Source organism: Brassica napus, unplaced genomic scaffold (genome assembly GCF_020379485.1).
Source record: "Brassica napus cultivar Da-Ae unplaced genomic scaffold, Da-Ae ScsIHWf_1206;HRSCAF=1726, whole genome shotgun sequence".
Taxonomy (NCBI): Eukaryota; Viridiplantae; Streptophyta; class Magnoliopsida; order Brassicales; family Brassicaceae; genus Brassica; species Brassica napus.
In genome coordinates, this window is record NW_026014629.1 from 93,572 (window position 1) to 116,431 (window position 22,860).

The 22,860-nt window shown below is 36.4% G+C and overlaps 4 protein-coding genes across 4 annotated transcripts; all 4 read right to left on the reverse strand.

Moving 5' to 3' along the window:
- Positions 1-1,776: 1,776 nt before the first annotated feature.
- Positions 1,777-3,789, reverse strand: LOC106371126 (transcription factor MYB30). Its single transcript, XM_013811166.3, has 3 exons — positions 3,342-3,789; positions 2,920-3,049; positions 1,777-2,802 (listed from the first exon to the last, which is right to left on the reverse strand). The coding sequence occupies exons 1-3, from the start codon at positions 3,472-3,474 to the stop codon at positions 2,085-2,087; spliced, it is 981 nt and encodes a 326-aa protein (XP_013666620.1). The 5' UTR covers positions 3,475-3,789; the 3' UTR covers positions 1,777-2,084.
- Positions 3,790-6,632: 2,843 nt separating this feature from the next.
- LOC125596430 lies at positions 6,633-9,408 on the reverse strand. The gene is made up of 7 exons (XM_048771581.1): positions 9,007-9,408; positions 8,805-8,935; positions 8,604-8,712; positions 8,386-8,531; positions 8,219-8,292; positions 7,340-8,145; positions 6,633-7,256 (listed from the first exon to the last, which is right to left on the reverse strand). Exons 1-7 carry the CDS (start codon positions 9,391-9,393, stop codon positions 6,981-6,983), a joined length of 1,929 nt encoding a protein of 642 aa, XP_048627538.1. The 5' UTR covers positions 9,394-9,408; the 3' UTR covers positions 6,633-6,980.
- A 10-nt stretch (positions 9,409-9,418) lies between these two features.
- LOC125596414 lies at positions 9,419-10,489 on the reverse strand. The gene is made up of 3 exons (XM_048771560.1): positions 10,481-10,489; positions 9,958-10,406; positions 9,419-9,497 (listed from the first exon to the last, which is right to left on the reverse strand). The coding sequence occupies exons 1-3, from the start codon at positions 10,487-10,489 to the stop codon at positions 9,419-9,421; spliced, it is 537 nt and encodes a 178-aa protein (XP_048627517.1).
- Positions 10,490-12,265: 1,776 nt separating this feature from the next.
- Positions 12,266-13,048, reverse strand: LOC125596415. Its single transcript, XM_048771561.1, has one exon. It carries the CDS (start codon positions 13,046-13,048, stop codon positions 12,266-12,268), a length of 783 nt encoding a protein of 260 aa, XP_048627518.1.
- Between the last annotated feature and the right edge of the window lie 9,812 nt (positions 13,049-22,860).

The window sequence follows — 22,860 nt, forward strand, 5'->3', positions numbered from 1 at the left end:
TTGTGAACATCAACGAGTTCTTCTAAGCTTACACTATTGTTTTCCTTTATCTCCTACTACGTTTCACTGAGTTCTAAAATTCATGTCTTAATATTTCTTGTAGGTGATTCGGATAGTAACCAGACTGAATGTCCATTGCGTTAGGTTATTGATGTAACTATGTAAGTGACGACTCACAAGAAAGTTTAACTTAATTTCTTCAACACTTTCCTATAATGCCAATCCGTTCCGTTTTTCTTTATCTTTCTAAGAATTAGTTTCTTCAAACCTTGCGGCCCCGTTTATTTCTTGTTTATTTCATGCCATAAAGATCTATTTTAATCTTCTTTACTAGTAGTACTATTTTCTTTATCAGTAGGTCTTTCAAATCTATACTATTAAAAGATAAACATTCTGAAAAAATCTAGTTATAAAAGGTTGTTGGACCCTTTCATTAGATTAACATTTTTTTGGTATTCCCTTATTTATCTCTAACAATAAGTAACTCAATATTCAATAACATTATATACCATATCATTCACCTATTTTTACTCCTTCTATGAGTTAATCATATAATTTACAATATTTTTAAACGAGAATATGCTTGCGAATTCACATTATCATTAAAATTATTGAAGATTTTGTCATTCATAATTGGTAAGCCCCATTCTCATCTACACAAATCTTACGTGTAGATGACAAATTAAATAGTTTTTTAAGTTTTGCGTATTATTATAAAATATATGAGAATTATAATCAACTTTTAAAAAAATATTATCAAAATTTTCTAAGTTTTTATCGGGTCAACCTGTGTTGGTTCACGGGTTAATGGCATGATTTTCGGTTTTATCAGATTTTTAATTAATAGGTTTTCCTTAAATCTGAATTTTGTGGAAACATATCAGTTGGTATAATCATGTAGAATATTGCATGAAGAATATAATCCAGTCCATATTATATACGGCCACCAGTTTACTGGTCTAATTGCAGGTCCGAATCAAATATGAAAACAATGCTTATATCTTAATTCGTCAATAAACTAAATATGTATTCCTACTAAAATGAGTTAAATCATTTTCAAAAATAAAATGTTTTTTCCGTACCATTTCAATGTTTCACGATTGATTTCAGTTTTTTGGTTCTAGAGATATATGATTTGCTCGATTATTTATGAAAGTCAGTTTAATGTAGGTTTCGTTTTTCTTCTTCAGTTTGCTACAGTTTAGTTCGCGGTTTGGGATAAATGTACACAAACCTATACACTATATATATTTTGTAGAAATTCATTTAAATATATATTTAATTTTGAAAACAAACCCACGCTTTTAAGCGCGGATCAAAATCTAGTTCACCAATTATAATGATGTCTTTAAATCGATGTTCTTTCTTTCAATGAGCGGTGCCATTTGACACTAATATACTTGTAGCATTTCTTCTAGTTAGATAATACTTCCTAAAAGATTCATGTTATAGTTTTTTCATACTTATTAAGAATACATTTAAAATTGTATTTTCTAATATATTTTTTTTCTTAATTAACTATTTCCATTAACTTTTAACCAATGAGATTTTATTAAATATAATTATATTTTTTGAAAAATAAATTTTTTTATTAATTAATGTATTGAAAATATAAAAAAATGTATTTTTTCAAACAATTTTTTTCTTCTAAAACATGGATTTGTTATGAAGGGAAGGAGTATATCTTTCGTTGACAAAAAGAGTATATCATTTAATAAAAGGGAATAAATTAAAATAAATAAGTACTTGATGGAACTTACTTATTAAATGGTTGAATAACGGTATTAATCTCTTAAACATTATATTTGAGAGTTATTGTTCTTAAATTTGTTTAGAATACAAACAAAACATGCAAATAACATAAAAACAATAGTTCAAAATAACAAATTGAGTATTAGAAAACTATTACACCAATACTAAAATCATTGGGTGGACGTATTTCAGGCCCCTTGAGATTTCACAAGGCCAGTTGTAGAAGAACCCATCATTATAACGAATAAAAATAAATAAAATTATAAACGATTCAGCTAACCATAATTTTAGCGACTTAATTAATTCGAAAACCATCTGATTAACCAAAATTTTCAGAAGAAATTAGGGTTTTCATCCAATAAAATATCACCAACCTGTCCACCAGAATCCTCAAACAGCCACTTCTCGAACAAAGACCATTGACTTTGGTTACTGTATCCAGTTATGTCTGGTTTGGTCTCGTGATCAGGTGAAACACCAGCTGAGTCACGATCTTTTAAGTGATCGAACCCTGAAAATGACTGAAATGCCCATGCACAGTCCTTCTCGACATTACTCTTGATCACTTCTTTTGTCTCAGAATCCGGAGAAACCATTTGATCCGCGGAGTTCTGAGTTGGCGATTTCTTCACCCACCCTTTGAGCAATTTCGCTATGTTCTCGGTGTTTGAGGCATAAGTGGTAGATGTTTCTTGCGTCCTAAGAAACCCACTAGCTGAGGAAGTAGAACGTCTTGATTCAGTAGAAGAAGATGTTGTTGCTGTATTGATCGGTGCTACGGCAGGAGACAAAGCCTCAGAGAGAGCCTTTTTCGCCAAGTGAATATCGGTTTGAAGTCTTCTTTCCCATTGGCCTCTTGCGATGTTTGAGTTGGAATTAGCTGACGAAGACGATGGAGAAGAAGAGAGTGAGGAACGGTCTCTTGATTGATCATGTTCTTGATGAGAAACTTGATTGGCTTTGTTGAGTTTCTTCTTCAAGTGAGTGTTCCAATAGTTCTTAATGTCATTGTCTGTCCTTTGTGGAAGATAAGACGCAATTGCAGCCCATCTATACACCAAATATTAAATGCCCTCTATTATTAATTTTTCTAATTTAAAAAGGTTGTGAGAGACAAAAATAGAGAAATCATCTTTTGATTGAATGTGATTAGTTTAATTTAATTACCTATTGCCTAAGAGAGCTTGGAGATGGACAATCATCTTTTCTTCATGTTCTGTGAAGTTGCCTCTTTTGATTCCTGGCCTTAAATAGTTTGTCCATCTAAGCCTACAACTCTTGCTGCATCTAAGCAACCCTGAATTTTACAAGAACAAATGACGATAAAGGTATAGTAAGTATTAAAAACCGAGTAAAAAGTTAAAGAAAATTCTAGCTAGTTAATTTCAAAATATAGTTCTGATTACTCTTATTCCACAATTAAACCCATTTGAAGAATACATATATCAACCAAATTCAATACATAACCATTTTGATCCCTTGTCTATATCTTACCTACATAACCCTAATAATATCTCTATGTATATTCTATCTCGAGAGATGATATATGCATAGATAAAGAGAGGGAGAGATAAGAAGATTAGACATACCAGTATTGGTGGGAACAGCTCTCCAATTACCAGGACCATGTTCTTGGATGTAAGTAACTAAAATTATATCTTCTTCAGGAGTCCATGGCCCTTTCTTCACTCCTCCTTTGTCACAACAAGGGGGTCTAACCATTATCCTGATCTCTCTCTTAAACAATCAATCAATTGACTTAATTAGACACTCCCTTTTCTCTTTTTGCCTCACTTAAGTTTTCCACTAACAACTTTTTGCCAAGAAAATAAAAGAAAATTGAGACAGCTTTAGTTGTTGATGAGTCTCACAGTACTCTTTAAGCTCACTAATGGCACTCTTAGTTTTGGAAGGATCTAATGGTTAAGCTTGGTGACAAAAGTCTACGTCCGCCTTCTTCTATATATATAAAAATAGAAAGATAAAATTGCTGACCCCTCTTGGTCTTGGGCCATTGGTTCTCTCAAAATTGAGTATTTAATAAATTAACTAAATAAAATATGTAAAGCATTAACTACAAAAGTGGAGGTAAAGCCTCCAAAGTCAGCTGTGTGGCAAAAGGAAAAGTCTCTACTCTCCACACAAAACCGCGTGGCATTCAATGTGGGCTTGCTCCTTTCAAAAACCCTAATATCATAAAATTGTTATTTAACTATTTTCTGTCATAAAAATTAAGAACAATGGGGAAATGCATGACAACATGGTAAATATATATGATATGAAATCTCACTCTCTAGCTTTTGATCTATTGCTACGATAATTTTAAGAATTGAATAGGGACTATGCATTTATGTGTAAGACGTAGCTCGTTAATAATAGAAATTGATGAAAGGATCTTTTGACGAACGAGATTTTCTCTAGCGCCATGATTTGCTTCGGGTTGCCATGAAAACAGAAGAAGAAAAAGAAGAAAAAAATTGCTGTTTCGGATTGAACCAGTGGGACTTTGGCCTTTTGTCAAATTACATGATGATCTACGTCATTCATGATGTTATTGTTAATTTGGTATGTTTTCTCGGATATAGTAATTAATTGATGGACCACATCTGGACTTTTGGTAAACACATTTATTGATGAAATTAATTGTAGGTTACTTATGCATTCGTTAATTATCGTAGGTGGTGAAAAGAGATTAAGAGATATCTGCATGAGAATTTGGCATAAGATAATGAGGATTATTGAATTCAATAAACACAAATCACACAACCATATTCTATTTATGTGTACTTGAGTGTATATATGTAATGTACGTGTATATATAAAAGATGATAACAATTTTGTTTTCACGAGGCCGGAAGGAAAGGAAGAAGAAGAGACACGGGACTCCTTTAATTTCTTCTCTTTTGTCAATGTTGTGCTATATCTATTTATTTATGCAGGTAAGGTTTTCTATAGTTTGTACAAGTGTGAAAATACCAATTGTTGCTAGCTTATATAATCGTGTTAACAGGCTGTTTATCAATAATTTGGACTGGAACTGCAGAGTTGCGTTATCAACTCAAAGACGTATTGAAACAAAAAAAAAACTTAAAGACGTAACTAAAGTTAACAAAAACTCAAATTAAGACGTAATTTCGAAAAATGAAAGTTTTCTTTCTTCTTTTTCGTTTACATCTAATTAAAAAAGTTTGTAAAAGTATATTCTTACAAAAGAGCGAGTTTGTACATACAGTATGTTTTTGGAATGGGAAACGTTCAATTTACTCAGAAAATTCCATTTTATAATTTTTTTCATTTTCTACAGTTTCATCATTCGGTGAATTAATCATATCATTCGAAAGCATAACATTTTAGTATAAGCTGCTAGTCCTCTACTTTCTTCTATATTAATACAAAATTTTGACAGCCACAAATATATATACGACGTATATTATATAGATTGGTATTTTACGATAAAAATATATCACATAACGCATTAAAGTGTAGGGATGAATCATAATAAGCATGGAGGTGGAATATAAGTGGCTTATATTCTTGTAAAATAAAAATACATATATATGATTTGCTATTATTAAATGACGACTTCATAACATGGAATGCATGTGGTGATGTATATGGTGCTTGTGATGTAGGGACGGGCCAAGCACATTTTCCAGCGTATATATATATATACCTATTTTAACAAGTTGTTAAAGAAATAAACAAAAAGGGAGAAACACACAAGCATTGAAATAAATATTAGGCACTTATTATTTTTGCGTATGGAAAAAAAAAACTAAAATACTATTTTGTCAATGAAGAGAAATAAAAGCACTGCAAGGGCACATGCAGTTAATGCGTAAGAACAAATGCACAATTCAGTCTATATTTATTATCAGCAAGTGACAGTGCATGCGATCGGTATCAATGTATCATGTTTCTTAATCAGACCGAATTAAGAACCGGAGTTGACCGGCCTGTTGTTCTTTTCTTTTCTTTTTTTTTATCAAAGAGTTGACCGGGCTGTTTTGTTTGGTTGTAAGATTGTTAAATACTTGTATTATTAAGGCTATTGAATATTTGGGCCTCATGATGGAATAACGGGCCTCACTTCCTTAAATGGGACCCATTAGCTAACTTTTGAAGTTAATTTCTCAAGTATTTACTATTCATGAATCAGCCATCTGATATACAGTCTTTTTGATAGTATAAAGAAAGAGTTCACTGGTTTGCTTTGTTTCCAAACAAAGCTAACGTCATGCTAGGCTTTGCTTCCAAAATCTATGATTTATTATCTTCGAAAAGAGTCTGCAAGACATATGTGACCTAGCATGAACTCTGTCCAACATGCAGGACGTTACCTAGATCCGATCCCTATTTCTGATTGAATAATCAAGTATGATTAGCAGATGAATCTTAAAATCTAGCATCAGTGAGCTTCCTTGTTCCATTACTAGCATGAGCTTACCTCTTCATGCTCTTTTTTTTTGCAGATTCCACATCTGAGACCCACTGAGTACATAAGGTCGAGGTTGTCAAGGAACCAGAGGACAGTAAAACATGCGTATGGTGGTGCTCTATCTAGAGTGGCCTGTAGGCAGAGGTATTCAAATCTTTTAAAGATTAGTTATTAATATATGCTAAAGAGCTTTGCAACTAATGCTTAGCACCTATGTCTGCTTCAGGATCGTTAGGGCCTTCTTGGTGGAAGAGCAGAAGATTGTGAAGAAGTTTTGAAGCTTCAGAAGTCCAAGGAGAAGACTGCTCCAAAGAGTTAGAAATATTCTCTGTGAACAGTTTTCAGTACATACAAGAGTGTTGGGAATGAATGGCTTTGTAGGGGAGATGAATAGACATGAGTATGATTCAACAGATTTTGAATTTTTTTTTATGGATTTTGATTTTGATTTCAGATTTTACTTTGTTAATGCTAGTACTTTTAATATCGAGAGACAGAGAGCTACAAGCACCAGAAACGTTCAATACTATATGTACTTTCTATGTTATTAAGAAGAAGAGCTTTCATGTGTTTTCATTCTACTTAGTTTTTGTTTCACGAGTCAAATCCACTTTTACCACACAAGAGGAGTTTCTTTCCTTCTCTTATATCCCATGATCCAAATGAATGATCCCCTTCTTCATGGAACTGCAACAAGTAGTAATTGACAAAAACGTTAGTTAGACGTTTTCTTTAAAGAAGGGGTTTTTAAGTCAATCAGAGAAAGTGGAAAAAAAAAAACATTACTTTCTTATATCAGATATTCGAGGAACCAAGTCGCTATTTCAGCATCGTTAGGGAGACGACTTGAATGCCTATGATGATCGAATCCAAACGGTGGAGACAAGATGAAACATTCCACTTTAGCGTCACAGATCACACACCTGTGGTGATCACCTGCAGATTGTGCAATCTTGTGTTTACAAGTGCTGCACCAGAGTTTGTGTCGACATGGGAAGTTTGCCCATAGAAGCATGCTCTTGTTGCACCAGAAACACATTCCTTTCCTTAAACACGTCTCATAGCTCTGCAAGTATCATCCCATGTGAAAAAACAATGACATAACTCAATTCATTATATAAAGAAGAGCAGAGAGTGAGATTGCTTTACTTGATAAAAGTCGAACTCACGGAGAAAGAATATGGATGTGCTGTTTCTGATCCTTGCAAGTGCCTCTAGAACAGGATGTTTTAGCTGATGATGATGATAGCTGTAAGAAGCATCCAAAGGAGGTTCTGGCTTCAAGGTTTCAGATACATGGGCTTGTTGTGTGTGTTTGTTTACTGAAGCTGTCTCTAGAACCGGATGTTTTAGTTGATGATAGTTGTTGTAAGATGCAGTCACGAGAGGTTGAGGCTCTACTTTTGGCTCCAAGGTTGTAGAGTCATGTCCTTGTGTTGATGAGACTTTCGGTTTGTTTGGAGAGAGAGAGACATTGCTGAAAATGGCCTTCAAGGTTTGAGAGTCATGTGCTTGTTGTGTGGATTTGAGAGCTGGAGCTGATGAGTCCTTCGGTTTGTTGGGAAAGAAAGAGTCGTTGTTTTTGATGATGAGTGGCTCTGGAGGTCTTCCTTTGAGCTGAGAACACTTGGAGGGTAACATCACCCAGTGGGTTGCAAGTCCAGAATCACCAACGAGGACGCATTTAACTTGACAGAGTTTTGGAAAATATTTGATGAAGTCGATGAGCTTGGAGAAGCCAAGGGAGGAGTGGTTGAGTTCCATGCCAAAATCAGCTCTGAAATCGGCTTTGAGTGATGAGAGGGGATATCCATTAATCTCTCTGTACCTCTCTGATACATCTCGGAGATGCCGAGGAAGCCATTTTACGAACTTTTTGAGCCATGTGGGCACGGCAGTGCCGGTGAAACTGGTTTCTTCATCATCTCCTTTAGCAGGTTCTGCTTCTTTGCTAGCTGCATTTCATTGTTGTTTATGTGAGAAGAAAAACACAATGCTTGTTGTCCATATAGAAGTACAAATACTTACAGCAAGTGATGTTTGTTGGGTTAAGGAGGAAGCGTATATCTTGTGACTGAGTCAGCTCTATTGGTCTCTGTTTTCTGCACAAGATGTATGAAACATGTAACCAATCAGATTAAGGTGATCATAGAAAAGACCCATAGGTAAAACAAATTGTTTGTGCAATGCCTCACCGTAGATTATGAATTTCTGAACTTGCTCCACACTGAAGAAGCAGCTCAACGCAATCAAGATGGTTATTCTTCACTGCGAAGAATAGTGGTGTCTCTTTGATTACTGTCTTGGAGTGAACCAGCTCAGGGTAGGCCGCTAGAAGAATCTGTAGGCTCAAAATGTCATTATCTTGTTTCAGCTTGGGATGAGAAGCACAAACAAGATTAGGAATGTATACCTCAAGTGCAGATAAATTGCCATTTGCAGCAGCTAAGTGGACTGCAGATAAACCCAACTTGTTCTTATGGGTAATACGAGCACCGTGTACAAGAAGTAGGTTCATGATTCTGGATTACACAAATGTACTATTCTCAAGTTGGGAAGAATCACCACGCGACGTTATTGTATGTGATTAGGCTAGTAAGGAGAGTACTCATACCTAGTTTGTTGCTTATGTGGCACAGATGATCCCTTCAGGCAGCAGTGAAGAGCGGTGTTCCCTTCTGCATCTGTTTCGTTAACATCAATGTCCGTGTTTATAAGCAATTCAAGAACAGCTTCATCTCCTGCCTACAGAATCGATAATGGAATATTACATTACAACCCTCATAACAATGCCTTACGAAGTCACCAAGTCTCACCTGTACAATGGAGAAAAGCGGTGAGGTTTGCTTATCCACAGATTCACTAAAAACTGCAGCACCAAAGAGCTGAAGGAGCCCAATCTCCCGCAACAAAAGCATTCTTTTCTTGCTATTACTACGCAACGCTTCTAGAATAACAAACTCATAGATCGTTGTCTTCGGCTTTGTCCACACAGAATCATCAACATCCTGTAACGCCACACTAGCCTCTCTGATCTTATCAACCGCTACAATCAGCAACGCAGTCAAAGGAACTATTTCACCAGCCGTGGCGTATGAATGTGCCACAACGTCTACTTCCTTAGTCTTTTCAGCAAGTAGTCTCACCACCGTCAGATCCTTCGCATAAAAAAGATCAAACTTTTTACATGACAAGCTGTACATTCCATAATCAAATCCAAGTAGGGAACTAGTGTTTAACCTTGTCACCAAGAAGAAGGATCAAGTCTCCAAGAGAGTCAGCACTTGGATCCCAGGTCACATCCATGCTACAAAACAAGGAAAAAAATGTTAATAATTACATTGATATATATAAAAACTTTACCAAACAAAGAGGGTAAGAGACCACATGCAGTGTCATTAGTAGGTACAAAGTAAATAACTTTCCTGAACAAGGTAGAGAGTTAACACACATTCAAGAGGTGATTAAAGAGCTTTATTCCCCTAATTGATAAAAAAAAAAGATAAAAGTCATGTTCGTTTTGGTTGCCGCAGTTTTTGGCAGTTTTTGGCGTCGGCATCAACGTCAATAAAAATAGTTCAATAAAAATAGTTGTTATTCGTTTTGTAGAAGCCGACGCCAACACAGTTTATCGACGCGAGGACGCAGCGTTTAGATGTAGACGCAGTACCGGCGTCAATGAAAAATAGTTTATTAAAAGAATTGACGCCGACGCAACCGCAAGTAGCTGCGTCAACCAAACAAACGAACAGCACTAAAGACGATACCTTCCGCTGCAGAGAGAAAGCTCCAGAGGAAGCAAAGCGCGTCCGTCTTTACTCCTCATATCCGTACGAGCGCGTCGCTTAATAAGCATCTCCACGCACCTCGGCGCGTTAGCCTCGGCCGCCGCGTGCAGCGGCGAGAGTCCCGTATCCTCCGCCGCGTCGTTGATGTACGGAACCGATCCGATGTCTCCGTTGAAGATGGCCGAAGCGCAGCCGACGGAATCGCAGCCGCAGCAGGCGGCGAGAAGCTTGAGCGCCTCGCCTCGCTCGCGCTCCGAGTCTTGACCTAGGAAGACGCGTTTCGCGCGGGAGACGAACTCGGGTTTGCTGTCTCGCCGTAGGGAGTCCATCAAGGCGGTTACAGAAGGCTCCGGAGGTTGTTGAAGATTGTGAGGAGGAGGTTGAGGCCATGAATCGAAGATCTGAGTGTAATCGAGACTCATCGGTGCCTGCAAAACGACAAAATCAAGAAATCGAAAGCGATAATATGACGAATGAGCTCGGAGAGTGAGATGATTCGCACCAGTTCCATCTCTGAGCCCTAGCGGAATCGAGAAATGGAGTTCGGAATCAGCTAGAAGGTTCTAAGATTGTTTAACTGATTTTGATCGGAGAGAAGCGGAAGAGAGCATTTCCGGCGAAGTGATTTTTTTTTTTCTGATTATGGAAAAAAGGAAGAGGGAAACGGAGAGGGAAAATGGAGAGATTTATAGCAGGTGACGTGGGTGTAGCAGTGACGTTGAAATGACGTGATTACCCTCCGTTTCGTTTACGATGGGAGTGATGTGACGAGGGGTAGATTTGGTGTTTTGTATTTTCTGACCTTTCGTCTCTGATGTGGCGAATAAACTCCGTACTCTTTTGTTTTTGAATCATTATGGGCAGACCTCGTGAATGACAAAAGAATAAGCGGTTTCAAACGCAAGAGAAAGCGTTTGCGTTTCCGAACAAAACTTTTGTTACAACTTAGAGAGAGGACAAAACTTTATTATTATATAATCTACTTCTCATGTAGCCTGACAGCTACTGGAAACATGTTGGACACCAGAGGATTTCCTCAGAAACGGGTTCTCTCTTTGTTTACTGACATGATGCTGGAGAGATCGTCATGTCGCAGACATTATTCAGTGAGGTGAGAGTAAAAATAAGACCAAAATTTATTTTGGGCCTATGTCTCTAAAGCCCACTAACATATTTTGGTTGGATTGTTTTAGAACTTTCACCGGACTTTAAAATTAGTGGTTTAGAAGAAATATAATGACTGTTACCTTTGTGGATTTTGACTTTTAAGAAGTAAAAATATGTTCTACAGCCTCAGATTCTAGCTTTCAAAAGAAGTAGAGTAACTTGAACAAAACAAAGGGAATAAAAGAAACTAGACTCTGAGTTTAGGGGACGTTGAGAAATTTTAGAAAAGCAAAAATGTGATGGCTTTAGAAACTTTAATTACCTTTAAAAGTCTTCAAAGCTTAAAAGCCTAATCCCCAACCACAACCTTTGAATCTTAAGCCCCTAAAGCCCATTGGGGTATTTTGAATTGGGTTTAATAAGACGCGATCGTCCTTATGAAAAGAGCGAGTTGACGCTGAACTATAAAGCCTGTTTGAGAGTATGGTCTTCGTTGTAACTTGTAACAGAAGCTATGGAGGGTTCAATATATATACTTTTGTTTTGAGGGTTCCATATACTCAAACCAAATCCGAGATGCTGCAAGAGAGGTTCTACTCTTGGCGAGAACAACCCTAGACGTATCTTTGAAGGTGAGCCTCTTTTTCGTATGATGAATCTGGTGTATGCAATCCTAGCTCAAAGTCAACGAAGAAAAGATTATGAAGTTTAGTGTAAAGGGTCGTGACAATAAAAACATTATCCATAGACAATGGTAAGAAATTTAAAAGAATGGATTTTCTAAAGGCCTTCTCTCTTGTACACTCTATCATCATTATACCTTTAATTTGGCTAATACCATCATTTCTTTCCTTTTCTGGAATGACAGCTTCCTCTTCTGTAACAAACAGATACTTTTGTGATTTTAAGTATGTATAATGTGTCTCTGAAGCAAAAGTGTAAATGTATAATTTGAAAAGCAGTTTTCTTAAAACAGTTAAAAATAATAATTTGAAAACCACTTGTGCTTTTTTTGTTATAAAATAAACAAATTTAGATGGTGCAATATTTCTCTACATTTTTTTTTTTTGAATAAATGTTAAATTTGATTCAAAAGAAAATATACTTTTTACAGTTCATGCTACTTGTTCTTTAGCTTTTCAGAAAGAGAAATAAAACTAGGAATTTGATCAAATACAGTTTAAGCTTGGACAGCTCCAATCCATGTTTGATATGCACCTCGCAAAGCTCTAGCGTGGTGGTCCCTTCGTAATGACATCAGTCTGTTTCGGACCGCCTTGTCAATGAACTTGATGATGGTTCCCTGCGAGGACGGAGCCTCACCATGCTTACGAGCGTTCCTCTCCCTCCATAGCGTGTGAATTGCAGCTTGGAAGGCGTAACGAGCAAGAAAGAGTGTCTCTCGGTCATCCCCCGACTGGGACAGAAACTCCACTATGGTAGACCAGTCCGTAGAGAAGTGGGCTCTATACAGATTCTGAACCAGTTTCCTCCACACCATTGAAGTGTAAGAGCATGAGAAAAAAAGATGGTCTCTGGTTTCCAAGTGCTGATTGCAGAGGACACAGCTACCATCAATACCAACGTTCCAGGCTGCCATACGATCACCAGTTGTTAAACGGTTCCGTAGTGCAAGCCAAGTACAGAACCGAAATTTAGGTGTTGCTTGGTTGAACCAGAGTGCTTTGTGCCATGAAACCTTACTCGTCGTTGAGCGAATGTGGTTCCAAGTGTCTCTTGTAATGAATTTCGGCTTATACACATCATTCTTTCCCTTCCATAATATCTCATCTGCATCATCAGATGGAACTAGGTTTCTAAGGCTCTGCTCTATAGCGAGAAGCACTTCGGATCGATGATTTCTTCTTCTTCTCTTTGTTAGTGCAGTGAGAACTGTGTCATACCGGCCAATACCCATATCAATTTGTCCTCTTGTCCCTATTAAGTCCATTAAGCATCCCATCGGTGACCAATGATCATACCAAAAGGATGTAGTCGCACCATTCTTCACATCGACTTTGCAGAACTGTCTTGCTATGTTCCTGATCTTCAATATTTTCCGCCACATCCAAGACCCTTTTTATCATCCTCTTTAATTGACCATATGGACTCATTCTTGAGTACATTCGTTTGTATCCATTTCACCCACAGAGAAGTGTTATTAGATATCAACCGCCAAAAGAGTTTAAGACAAGTAACATCGTTGATTTCTAAGAGTGATCTGAGACCAAGACCTCCTTCATCCTTGGGTTTACAAACCTCCTCCCAAGCCAGTTTCCCTTTTCGTGGATTCAAATCACATCCTGACCAGAGAAAGGATGAACATATTTTATCAATCTCATGTATACAAGCTTTCGGGAGGCGATACGCAGATAACCAAAAGCTTGATAAACTCCAGAGAACCGAGCCTATAAGTTCTAGTCTCCCTGCGAATGAGAGATATCTGTTAGTCCAAGTTCCTATTCGCTTCCGAATTGTCTCCAGTAGCGGCTGATAGTCATTTACACCCATGCATTTTGTAACAAGAGGTAAGCCGAGATAACGTACTGGGAGTTGACCTGAACCAAACCGAAACCTGTTTGTAATCTCTAGCTGAACCTCTTCAGTGACGCCTGCTAGAAATATTGTTGTCTTTTCCATACTGATTCTGAGCCCAGACACCTTGGCAAAGTGATCAAACACAGCAACAATGCCTTCTACTGACCGTGCTTTCCCATCAGATAGAACCATCAGATCATCAGCAAAACTCAAGTGAGTTAGTCCCAAGTTCTTGCAGCGAGGATGGTACCCAAAGTGTTGAACACTTGCTGCTTTGTCCAGAAGTTTAGATAAAACATCCATCACTATGACAAATAGGTATGGTGATAGTGAACAACCTTGACGAAGACCTCTCTTGCTCTGGAAATAACCCGTTAATTCTCCGTTTACTTGAACAGAAAAGGACGCAGTAGAAATGCAGAGTGAGATCCAATGGATGAATTGTTGTGGGAAACTCATAGCTGTGAGGGCGTTAAGCAGAAAACTCCATTGTACAGAGTCAAAAGCCTTCGAGATATCTATCTTGATGGCACACCTTGATGATATGTTATCCTTATGGTAATCTTTAACAATCTCTGTGGCAAGCAGGAGATTCTCAATTAAAAGCCTCTCACTAACGAACGCAGATTGGTTTGCAGCGACGAACTTGGGGAGGATCAGTTTCAATCTATTGGCGATGAGTTTAGAAATCACTTTATAAAGCACATTGCAACACGATATCGGCCTATAGTCCTTCATCTCAGTGGCTTGTTCTTTCTTCGGGATCAAAGCTAAAATCGTTGAATTAATACCTTTTGGAAGGAATCCTTTCACGAAAAAAGCTTGCACTGCAGTAGTGAATTCTACCTCAATGATCTCCCAAACAGACTTATAGAATTCAGAGTTAAAACCGTCAGGCCCTGGAGATTTATTGTTTGGCATTGCAAACAAGACATCCTTGATTTCCTTTGGTGAGACTGGCCGTAAGAGCTGCTGAGAATCTGATTCCGAGCATCGAAACGAAAGAAGACCTTGGAGCTGGCCCACTTCCATACCCTCAAAATCCTCTGGCTCATGCTGCAGAAATTCCATGAAAAATCCCTCTGCTTCCTTCTTTATTTCATTTTCATCCCGAGTTAAAGTACCATCTCGACACAAGATCTCTTTTATGCAGTTTATAGCTTCTCTGGTAGCCACCGCACGATGAAAAGTCTTGTTGTTTTTATCTCCAATGTTCAACCAGTGGAGTTTTGATTTCTGCTTGAGAAAATTCTCTTCCAGTCGAGCAACTAAGTCCCACCTACTAGCCGCTGGCGACTCAAGATCCATGTTTTGTTGCGTTGGATTAGCCATAGTTGCTTCCTGTTTACTGCATAAGTCCTCATAAGCTTCCCTTGATTTCTTTACCAGATTACCCATCTTTGCTTTAGCCAAGTTCCTGATAAGAGGTTTGAGGCCTTTTAGCTTTTTGGAGAACCGAAAAAGCGTCGAGGTGGACAGAAAGAGAGGCTCTGTAGCTTTCCAGTACGCATCAACCAAAGGCTTGTATTCTTCAAGTTCAGTGACCGCATTTACAAACTTAAACGGCTTACGTTTAGCTTGTCTTTCCGTCATGTTCATGTGAATACGGCAACGAAGATGGTCTGAGCAGCCTCCAGCTTCAAACACACTATAAGCCAGTGGGTGAGACTGATTCCAAACATCATTCATAAGAACTCGGTCCAGTTTCTTTGAAATGAGATCGTTTCCTCGTTTGTTATTCCAAGTGTATAGAGGACCGTGATATGGCATATCTGTCAGTGAGCAATGATTTACCATGCTCTGAAATCTCCTCATGCCAGCCGAAACACTAGGTGAGCTTTCAAAATTTGAATATTCTGCCATATCCAAAGTTTCATTAAAATCCCCCAAAAGTATCCAAGATTTAGAACCAATGATAGGAGAGTCATGGTGATCACACAAGTCTCTCCATAGCTCTTTCCTTTCTTCTGCTAAGTTGGACGCATAAATAAATGAACAGAAAAATTCATCATCCAGCTCTTCCAACTTCACTGAACAAGTAATAACTTGACTACTTTTAAAGAAGATAGTAAGTCTTACATTGCTCTTCCATACCACCCAAATTCTCCCTCGACTATTGTATTCATAGTTGGTTAAAACCGACCAATTAGTAAAAATACTTGAAGACATTGCTTCCACTTTGCCTTCTTTAACTCGTGTTTCGATCAAACAACCAAAACCAAACTGACCTTCCTCTATCCACTTCTTTATTACGGAATGTTTAACAGATTTGTTTAAGCCACGGACATTCCAAAAGAAGCCCGACATAATCAAGGTTTTTTGGCTTTACGTTTCTTACCATTGCCACTAGGCTTGGAGTCCCTAGTAGCTGAGGCAATTGCGTATGAGTCTGATCTCTGAGCTGCTCTGGCCAGTCGAGGTGGGATAGTCTTCTGAATCTTACCAACTTTCCCAACTAGTGTCTGAACAGCCTCATCCTTTGATGTTATTTCTCCTTCCTCCACTTCCTCCGTCTCGTTGACCTTGTCATCCTGATCTTCATCGCGTTTCTTAACCAAAATAGATGTATCTTCTGGTACATCATCAGCTAATAAATGAAACCTCGAAGGCGAGATGACTGTTTGATCTTGAACCTTTTCACACTGGCGGCCAGTTTTCCCAGGAGAAACTAGAGACCAGCTGCTAGCATCTGGACTTTCCGCAAGATCAGACTGGCTCGCAACCACGAGTTCTTCGCCAGTACTGTCCACTGAATTTTCCACACGCTCGACATCGTCGCCTATCCTCGCCGGTGTATCAACAAGAACTGCTGGTGTATCCATGTTCTCTACTGCGTCAGCTTTGCTCCACTCTGTTTCACTTTCTCCCGAGCTTTCCTTTGGAAACAAATCCTTTTCCACTATGTCTTTTCCTTTAACGCCAACTTTGAGGTTTGAATCCCCTGCTACTTCCTTCTCTCTGCGTTTTGAACAGTCATTCTCAGCGTGTCCCCATCTGGAACAGAGAGAGCATTTCGTTGGCAGCCAGGGATAGAGGAATTCCACAGCTGCGTCGATACCTTGTTTCGATTTGAAACGATATACCTTAGGCAGTTCTTTAGTCATATCTGCGTTCACAAAAACCTTTGCCTCCTCGTAGTTAGTGCATAGTTCTGTCTCAGGGTGCAGCCGAACAGGTTTACCCACAGAGCTAGCAATAAAGCCAAGGCCCTTCCAAGAGTACATTCTATGAGGGACATTCTTAAGTGTCACCCACATAGGCATAATTTTGGTTTCAGTTTCTTCCTCCACCTCCATTGGCGCCCACTTAGAGAGTATCATAGGGATACCAGCAATGTTCCACATCCCTCTCTTCAAAACTCGTCGCCGAGTCTGTTCATCTCTGATTCTGAACTTAACCGTAGTCTCGTTCACCACAAAAACATCAACTTTTATATTATTGTTTCCAAGAGGCCAGATCTTGTTAACAATGATATGGATCTTAGCAACATGAGGAGCAGGTTCCAGAAACCGTCCTTCCAATAGATCATCCCAAAGAGGAACAGAGTCCACGAGAAGGTCCTCCGGAATTTCCACCATAGATGTACCATCCACCACTTGAACTTGTACCTCGTGATTCACCAATACTTGTTTATTTTGAGCCGCTTGGACCCATGATTTCTTCCCTGGAAGAGAAGACTGACTTGCCTTGCCGTCTATCACCCTCGGAGGGAGTTCCGCCGGTGGCGACGCCGCCATGAGAGTGTGCCTTGCGGCCGACGCGATTGAGTTCCAGAAACCCTAAAATCACCTTTGAAATCGCCTAGGGAGCTTCTTTGAAAAACCCTATAATATTTCTCTACATTATGCGTCTCTAGATATAACATTTCGATGTTGCATGACAAATGATGACGAAATCAACCAATGATCAATGTTCGCTTGTGTTACTTTATTTGGTACATCAGGTGGTGAAAGTTTTTTTTCGTTTACTAGCTGCAAGCTTCAAAACTTGCCTTAGTTGAAAATCTATCAATAGATTTTCAGTTTCACACACAAGGACATAGAGATATGTGATTAACTGAATGGTTTTGCTCATGTTTTATTACCATCTAAAATTGTCCTGATTAATAAATATGTATGTCGTCGCAGCAACTATCTCTGAAGGGTTGTTTTGCTGGAGACACAGCCAAGGCTCATGCAAAGACTTCAATGATTGCTGGTGAAGGAGTCAGCAACATTAGAACCGTAGCAGCTTTCAATGCACAAAGCAAAATCCTCTCTCTGTTCTGTCACGAGCTACGTGTCCCTCAGAAAAGAAGCTTTCAAACCTCAGGTTTTCTCTTTGGTCTCTCCCAGCTTGTTCTCTACGGCTCAGAGGCTCTAATCCTCTGTTACGGCTTCCACCTTGTGAGCCAAGGCAAGTCAACCTTCTCCAAAGTGATCAAAGTCTTTGTGGTTTTGGTCATTACCGCAAACTCTGTTGCTGAAACTGTCAACAAGAACCAGCTCTCTTCGGAGCAACCATCTCACGGTTGCATCATTGGTTTACCTGAAGGTTACAAGCAGAGCCGGCCTTGAAAATATAATGGCGGGAAGCAACTTAAAAATAAGGCCTGTTTATAAATAAAAAATATTATGTAACACACTTTAATAAGGATCTGGTTGCAAGACTCTGGTGGGGGAAAGAGGAGTGCAGTTATCAGGTGGACAGAAACAGGATCGCTATAGCAAGAGCAGTGCTCAAAAACCCTACGGTGTTGCTTCTTGATGAAGCAACTAGTGCACTAGATGCAGAATCGGAATGTGTGTTGCAAGAAGCTTTAGAGAGGCTCATGAGAGGACCACCGTTGTAGTTGCTCACCGCTTGTCGGGGTTGATAGCATCGGTGTGATTCAAGACAGGAGGATAGTGGAGCAAGGCAGCCATTCTGAGCTTGTGAGCAGACCTGAGGGAGCTTATTCAAGGCTGTTACAGCTTCAAACGCATAGGATTTGAAACTTGATGGATTAAAAAAAGCAAAAGTGAGTTTGTGTAATTTTTTTCTATTGGGAAGTTTGTATGGACTATAAGTCTATAATGATAATATGAATATAGTGTAGATAATGAAGTTTATGAAAGTTCTTTTAAGTATATTAATTTTTATTTTTTATATTTTTGGATAGTATGACTAGAGTGAAAATATATTATATTTATAATATGTATGTATATAATTTTTTATTGACAATAATGAATTATATTTAATTATATATATTTATTTATATTATAAACGTGAAATATTCTGCTTTTCTAAAAAAAATTGTTTTAAATTTTATTCCTGAATAAAATATAATTTTGTGATATTATTAGATGAAATAAATAAATTATAGTAAATTATTTTAAAAAAAATTATGTATTCTAACTGCAAATATTATACCAAAAGTTTCAGATGAAAGCATTGGATATACCAATCATTTGGAAAGAATTTGCAGTATCTATTTGATATTTTAAATGCTTTTCTAAAAACTATTGATTGTATAATAAGGAGCCTGAAAAATATACTTTATCATTTTATGCAAAAAAAAAATTTTGGATTTTTTTTAAAAAATTATACTCATTTCAAATGTGATATTAATTTTAAAATGCATTTATTTTGTAAATAATTTTATTTTTCTCAAATATTATTAATTAAATAAATATAACTAATAAAAATATAAATACTTTTTAATCTATGTAAAAAGTGTCAGAAGACCGTTTTCATGAAAATATTGGAGTAGTAATATTATCATCATATTAGATGTATAAATCTCTTTTAGCTCGTTGAATGTGTATAATATTTTGTAATTTTAATTATTATCATATTAGATGTATAAATCTCTTTTAGCTCGTTGAATGTGTATAATATTTAGTAATTTTATCTTAAAATTAGTTTCAAAAAAAAAAATTTATCTTAAAATTAATTCGTTACATTCAAATTCAACGTTGGCAAAGGTAAGTCGGTGTGTAGGAGTTATAGCAATCATTAATTGATAAATTGACCTATGGGTTTGTGAGTAAAGCTATAGGTTGGCGAAGTGTGCTTAAACATCATTAAGTATTCTGTCGGGGCATACTATCATTTCTTTAAAACATTCTTTAGCGATCGCATTTACAGTATTCTACTTATGAGAAAGTCGAGACGTATACATGACTCGTTGAAATCACTATTATGGCATGCTGTTTACTATTATTATCACGCATTTTAGTAATCTCGTACTTAAACTACGACGTTGATTACGCAGCGTAAATCTAACTATTCTGTCTAATAGTAAATCGTTGCACCGGAAAGTTCAATTATTGCAGGCTGCTTTTTCATGATTACTAATAACTTTTAAATTGAAAAATCTTATTTTGTTACATTATGTTTGAATGGATAAAAATTGATAGGAAAAAATCAAAAGGATCGTTGGACATTAAAACATTGTGGAGCCTAAGAGACCAAACATTCAGTGCGTGAAACCCACATGGACTAACATGTTACATCTCCCTTTGCAATCAGTTGATAATATAAATACATTTTTTCAAACACATGATAGATACGAGCGGTACGTTTTTGATGATTTTTGTAGTATTACTGTCGATGAATACAAATGGATTCTAAACTATGTTAATCCGTTAATCACGTTGTAATGGAAATATAGGTATATGAATATTTGTTGACCGATTTTCTTTTCAACACCAAAGGTGTTATATATTGATGAAGTCCTTCAAACAAGATAGTAATCCGCATGCGTTTTTCATTTTCTTAGCTGTTTGCAGCACACTTGGTGAAGAAAAAAAGGATTTCATTGTTGCAACCAAAAAATTCCCATGTTCCCGACAAAAAACAATTTCGAAATTAATCCGCCGCTAATTGTATATTTATGATGAGTTAGTCTACGATTTAATTTGGTCAACAAAAAGTAACAATTACTAGTATATTTCAAAAACAATGTGTATTCTATCCATTCTGCATATTGTGCTTGTTCGATGTTAATTTTACTGCCATCACCATTTGGATCCCTAGATTAACATATTTTCCATGAAATTTAATGTTGCGGTTATATATATATAGAAATTGAAAATCGATTAGAATATAAATTTCTTGTTTTTCTTTTGTCGAGTAAATTTCTTGTTTATCAAAATAAAAAAATGTGTTTACTTGAAGCATTTCATTAAAATAGAGAATAAAATCAAAATCAATGTGATGTGACGCTTAAGAAAAAAATACTTTAAAAATTACAGTACATACTTTGGTATCCTCATGAAATACCGTAAAAATTATTAATACTAAAAAGTCTAAAATATTGATTGGCATGTTTCTCTCTATGTCATGGTCCAGATTCAATTAAGAGGATATGTTTTTCTCCTATCGTTTTGAATAAATAATTAAAATTTAACATTTGTTTGTGTTTGTTTTTTTCCCAGTTTCTGTTTCATAAAAGGGAAAAACCTGAAACTTCTAAATATTTTTAAAAGTCCATGGAAAAATTTTAAGCTAGAAGATTACTATGAGCTTAGGACACCAATTACTTCATTTCAACTCTGAAATAGTAATTTTTGTAGAAATGTTAGGAATGTAAATCACAACAACCTTTGAGCTTATCTCCAAAAAGAATCTTCAGTTGATTAAATTTTATAATACCTTTGTATGTTATATTTTATACTCAAATAGTCCTTTTAAAGTTTTTGTCACAAAACAGTCTTAAAAAAAGACCAAAATAACATTTTTTCATATTTTTTTATTTTTTAAAAAAAATTTGAAACCCTATCCCAAAATTCCACCCCTTGACTCTTAATTCTAAGTCTAAATTAGTTAATCCTTGGTAATAAAATTTATTTTTATCATTTTCTTTATTAAATGTTATTTTTATGACAAAAACTTAAATATAGCTATCTTAGAAAATTATTTATTTTATATGTAAATAATGCACAAACAAATTAACTACGTAATTAAGTACCTTGTGTCCCCTGTATTAATCATGTTTAAGAATCTAAGAAGACATAATCCGAGATCTTAAGCAACCATATGGGACATGTATGCCGTCTATCATTAGGTATACTAAATCCCAAGCTTCGGAAACATAGAAGTTAAATTAGGATCGAGGAAGCATATATACGAACTTATCATGGCTACTTTTTTGGGGGGCAATCAAGTGCATGGACGAAGCAAGTCCACGCTTGGTTCGATTTTTGATGTAATACTTGGATTCAGCGAAAACTGAAAACAAACAACGTCCCAAATTTTACGTTAAAATGGCGATGATTAATATTTTGTATCCTAAATCATATATATATTATATATATATATAATGTTTGTATGTGTATGTTGAGAATAGCATACATGACATAAAGTTTTATGTCCTTTTTAACATATAAAGTTTTATAGTCTTGATGGAAGATAAGTTCAATCTTTATTCTTTTGAAGATGATCAACTACATATGAACATTCTGGACTGTTCACTTGCTCTAATGTGGGAAGCTAAGCGACTCGAGTTTTAAACAACCCTACAAAACTAAACATATATAGTCATAATATAGAACCATGATTTGGGACTTATTTAAAAATTCGGAAAATAGATCTATCATTTACTTCATTTTTGGTAATGCGTGAACCTCTCCATAGGTCTGGGTACCACAATGTTAAAAAAATATTAATCCAATGTGGATAAAATAACAAGCAGTAACGGAAAGGAAAATTGAAAGTCTATGTCATCACATGGTATTGCCTTTTAGTGACATGCACACAAAGGGCCACATTGTTAGCTCAATATGAAACACTTCTCATAAATCCAACTTCAATTTCTACACCAGCTTTGGGAACACACAGTTCTTTCCATCTCTTTCTCCATTTTAAAATACGAATACTCCTCCATTATTCAACATAATTATATTAAATACAATTGTTTATTGATATTTTACTAGTTTTCTAAAATTTTGTTAACAAATGAATACATATGATATTTTTCTTATTAAGTAAATACAGCGATATTTAGACTTCGATACGTCTCTCCATGCAAATTCTGTAAATAAGTTTACCTTTTTTTGTTACAATTTTCTGTCAATGATAAACATGCATGCTACAAAGTTTTACAGTAACTTGTGATATTTTTTTATGTTAAAGGGTTTATCCCAAAATAGTCACTTATATTTTTTTTGTAAAATAAATATGTCACCACTTATACGATTATACTAGGTGGTTTGCCCGCACATGCTGGCATAATGTTTTTTATAGATATTTATTAATAAATGTACTATTAAATTT

Bases quoted from the DNA above. Each gene is read 5' to 3' on its own strand.
- LOC125596414 (XM_048771560.1), bottom strand. The intron at 9,498-9,957 runs GTATCGTCTTTA...CTTGTTTTGTAG, and splicing joins CTTTCTCTCTGCAGCGGAAG to CATGGATGTGACCTGGGATC.
- LOC125596415 (XM_048771561.1), bottom strand. From the start codon at position 13,048: ATGGGATGCTTAATGGACTTAATAGGGACAAGAGGACAAATTGATATG.
- LOC106371126 (XM_013811166.3), bottom strand. From the start codon at position 3,474: ATGGTTAGACCCCCTTGTTGTGACAAAGGAGGAGTGAAGAAAGGGCCA. The intron at 3,050-3,341 runs GTATGTCTAATC...TGTAAAATTCAG, and splicing joins AGCTGTTCCCACCAATACTG to GGTTGCTTAGATGCAGCAAG. The intron at 2,803-2,919 runs GTAATTAAATTA...TTTGGTGTATAG, and splicing joins CAAGCTCTCTTAGGCAATAG to ATGGGCTGCAATTGCGTCTT.
- LOC125596430 (XM_048771581.1), bottom strand. From the start codon at position 9,393: ATGTACAGCTTGTCATGTAAAAAGTTTGATCTTTTTTATGCGAAGGAT. The intron at 8,146-8,218 runs GTAAGTATTTGT...AATGAAATGCAG, and splicing joins CCCAACAAACATCACTTGCT to CTAGCAAAGAAGCAGAACCT. The intron at 7,257-7,339 runs GTAAAGCAATCT...TGATACTTGCAG, and splicing joins GTGAGTTCGACTTTTATCAA to AGCTATGAGACGTGTTTAAG.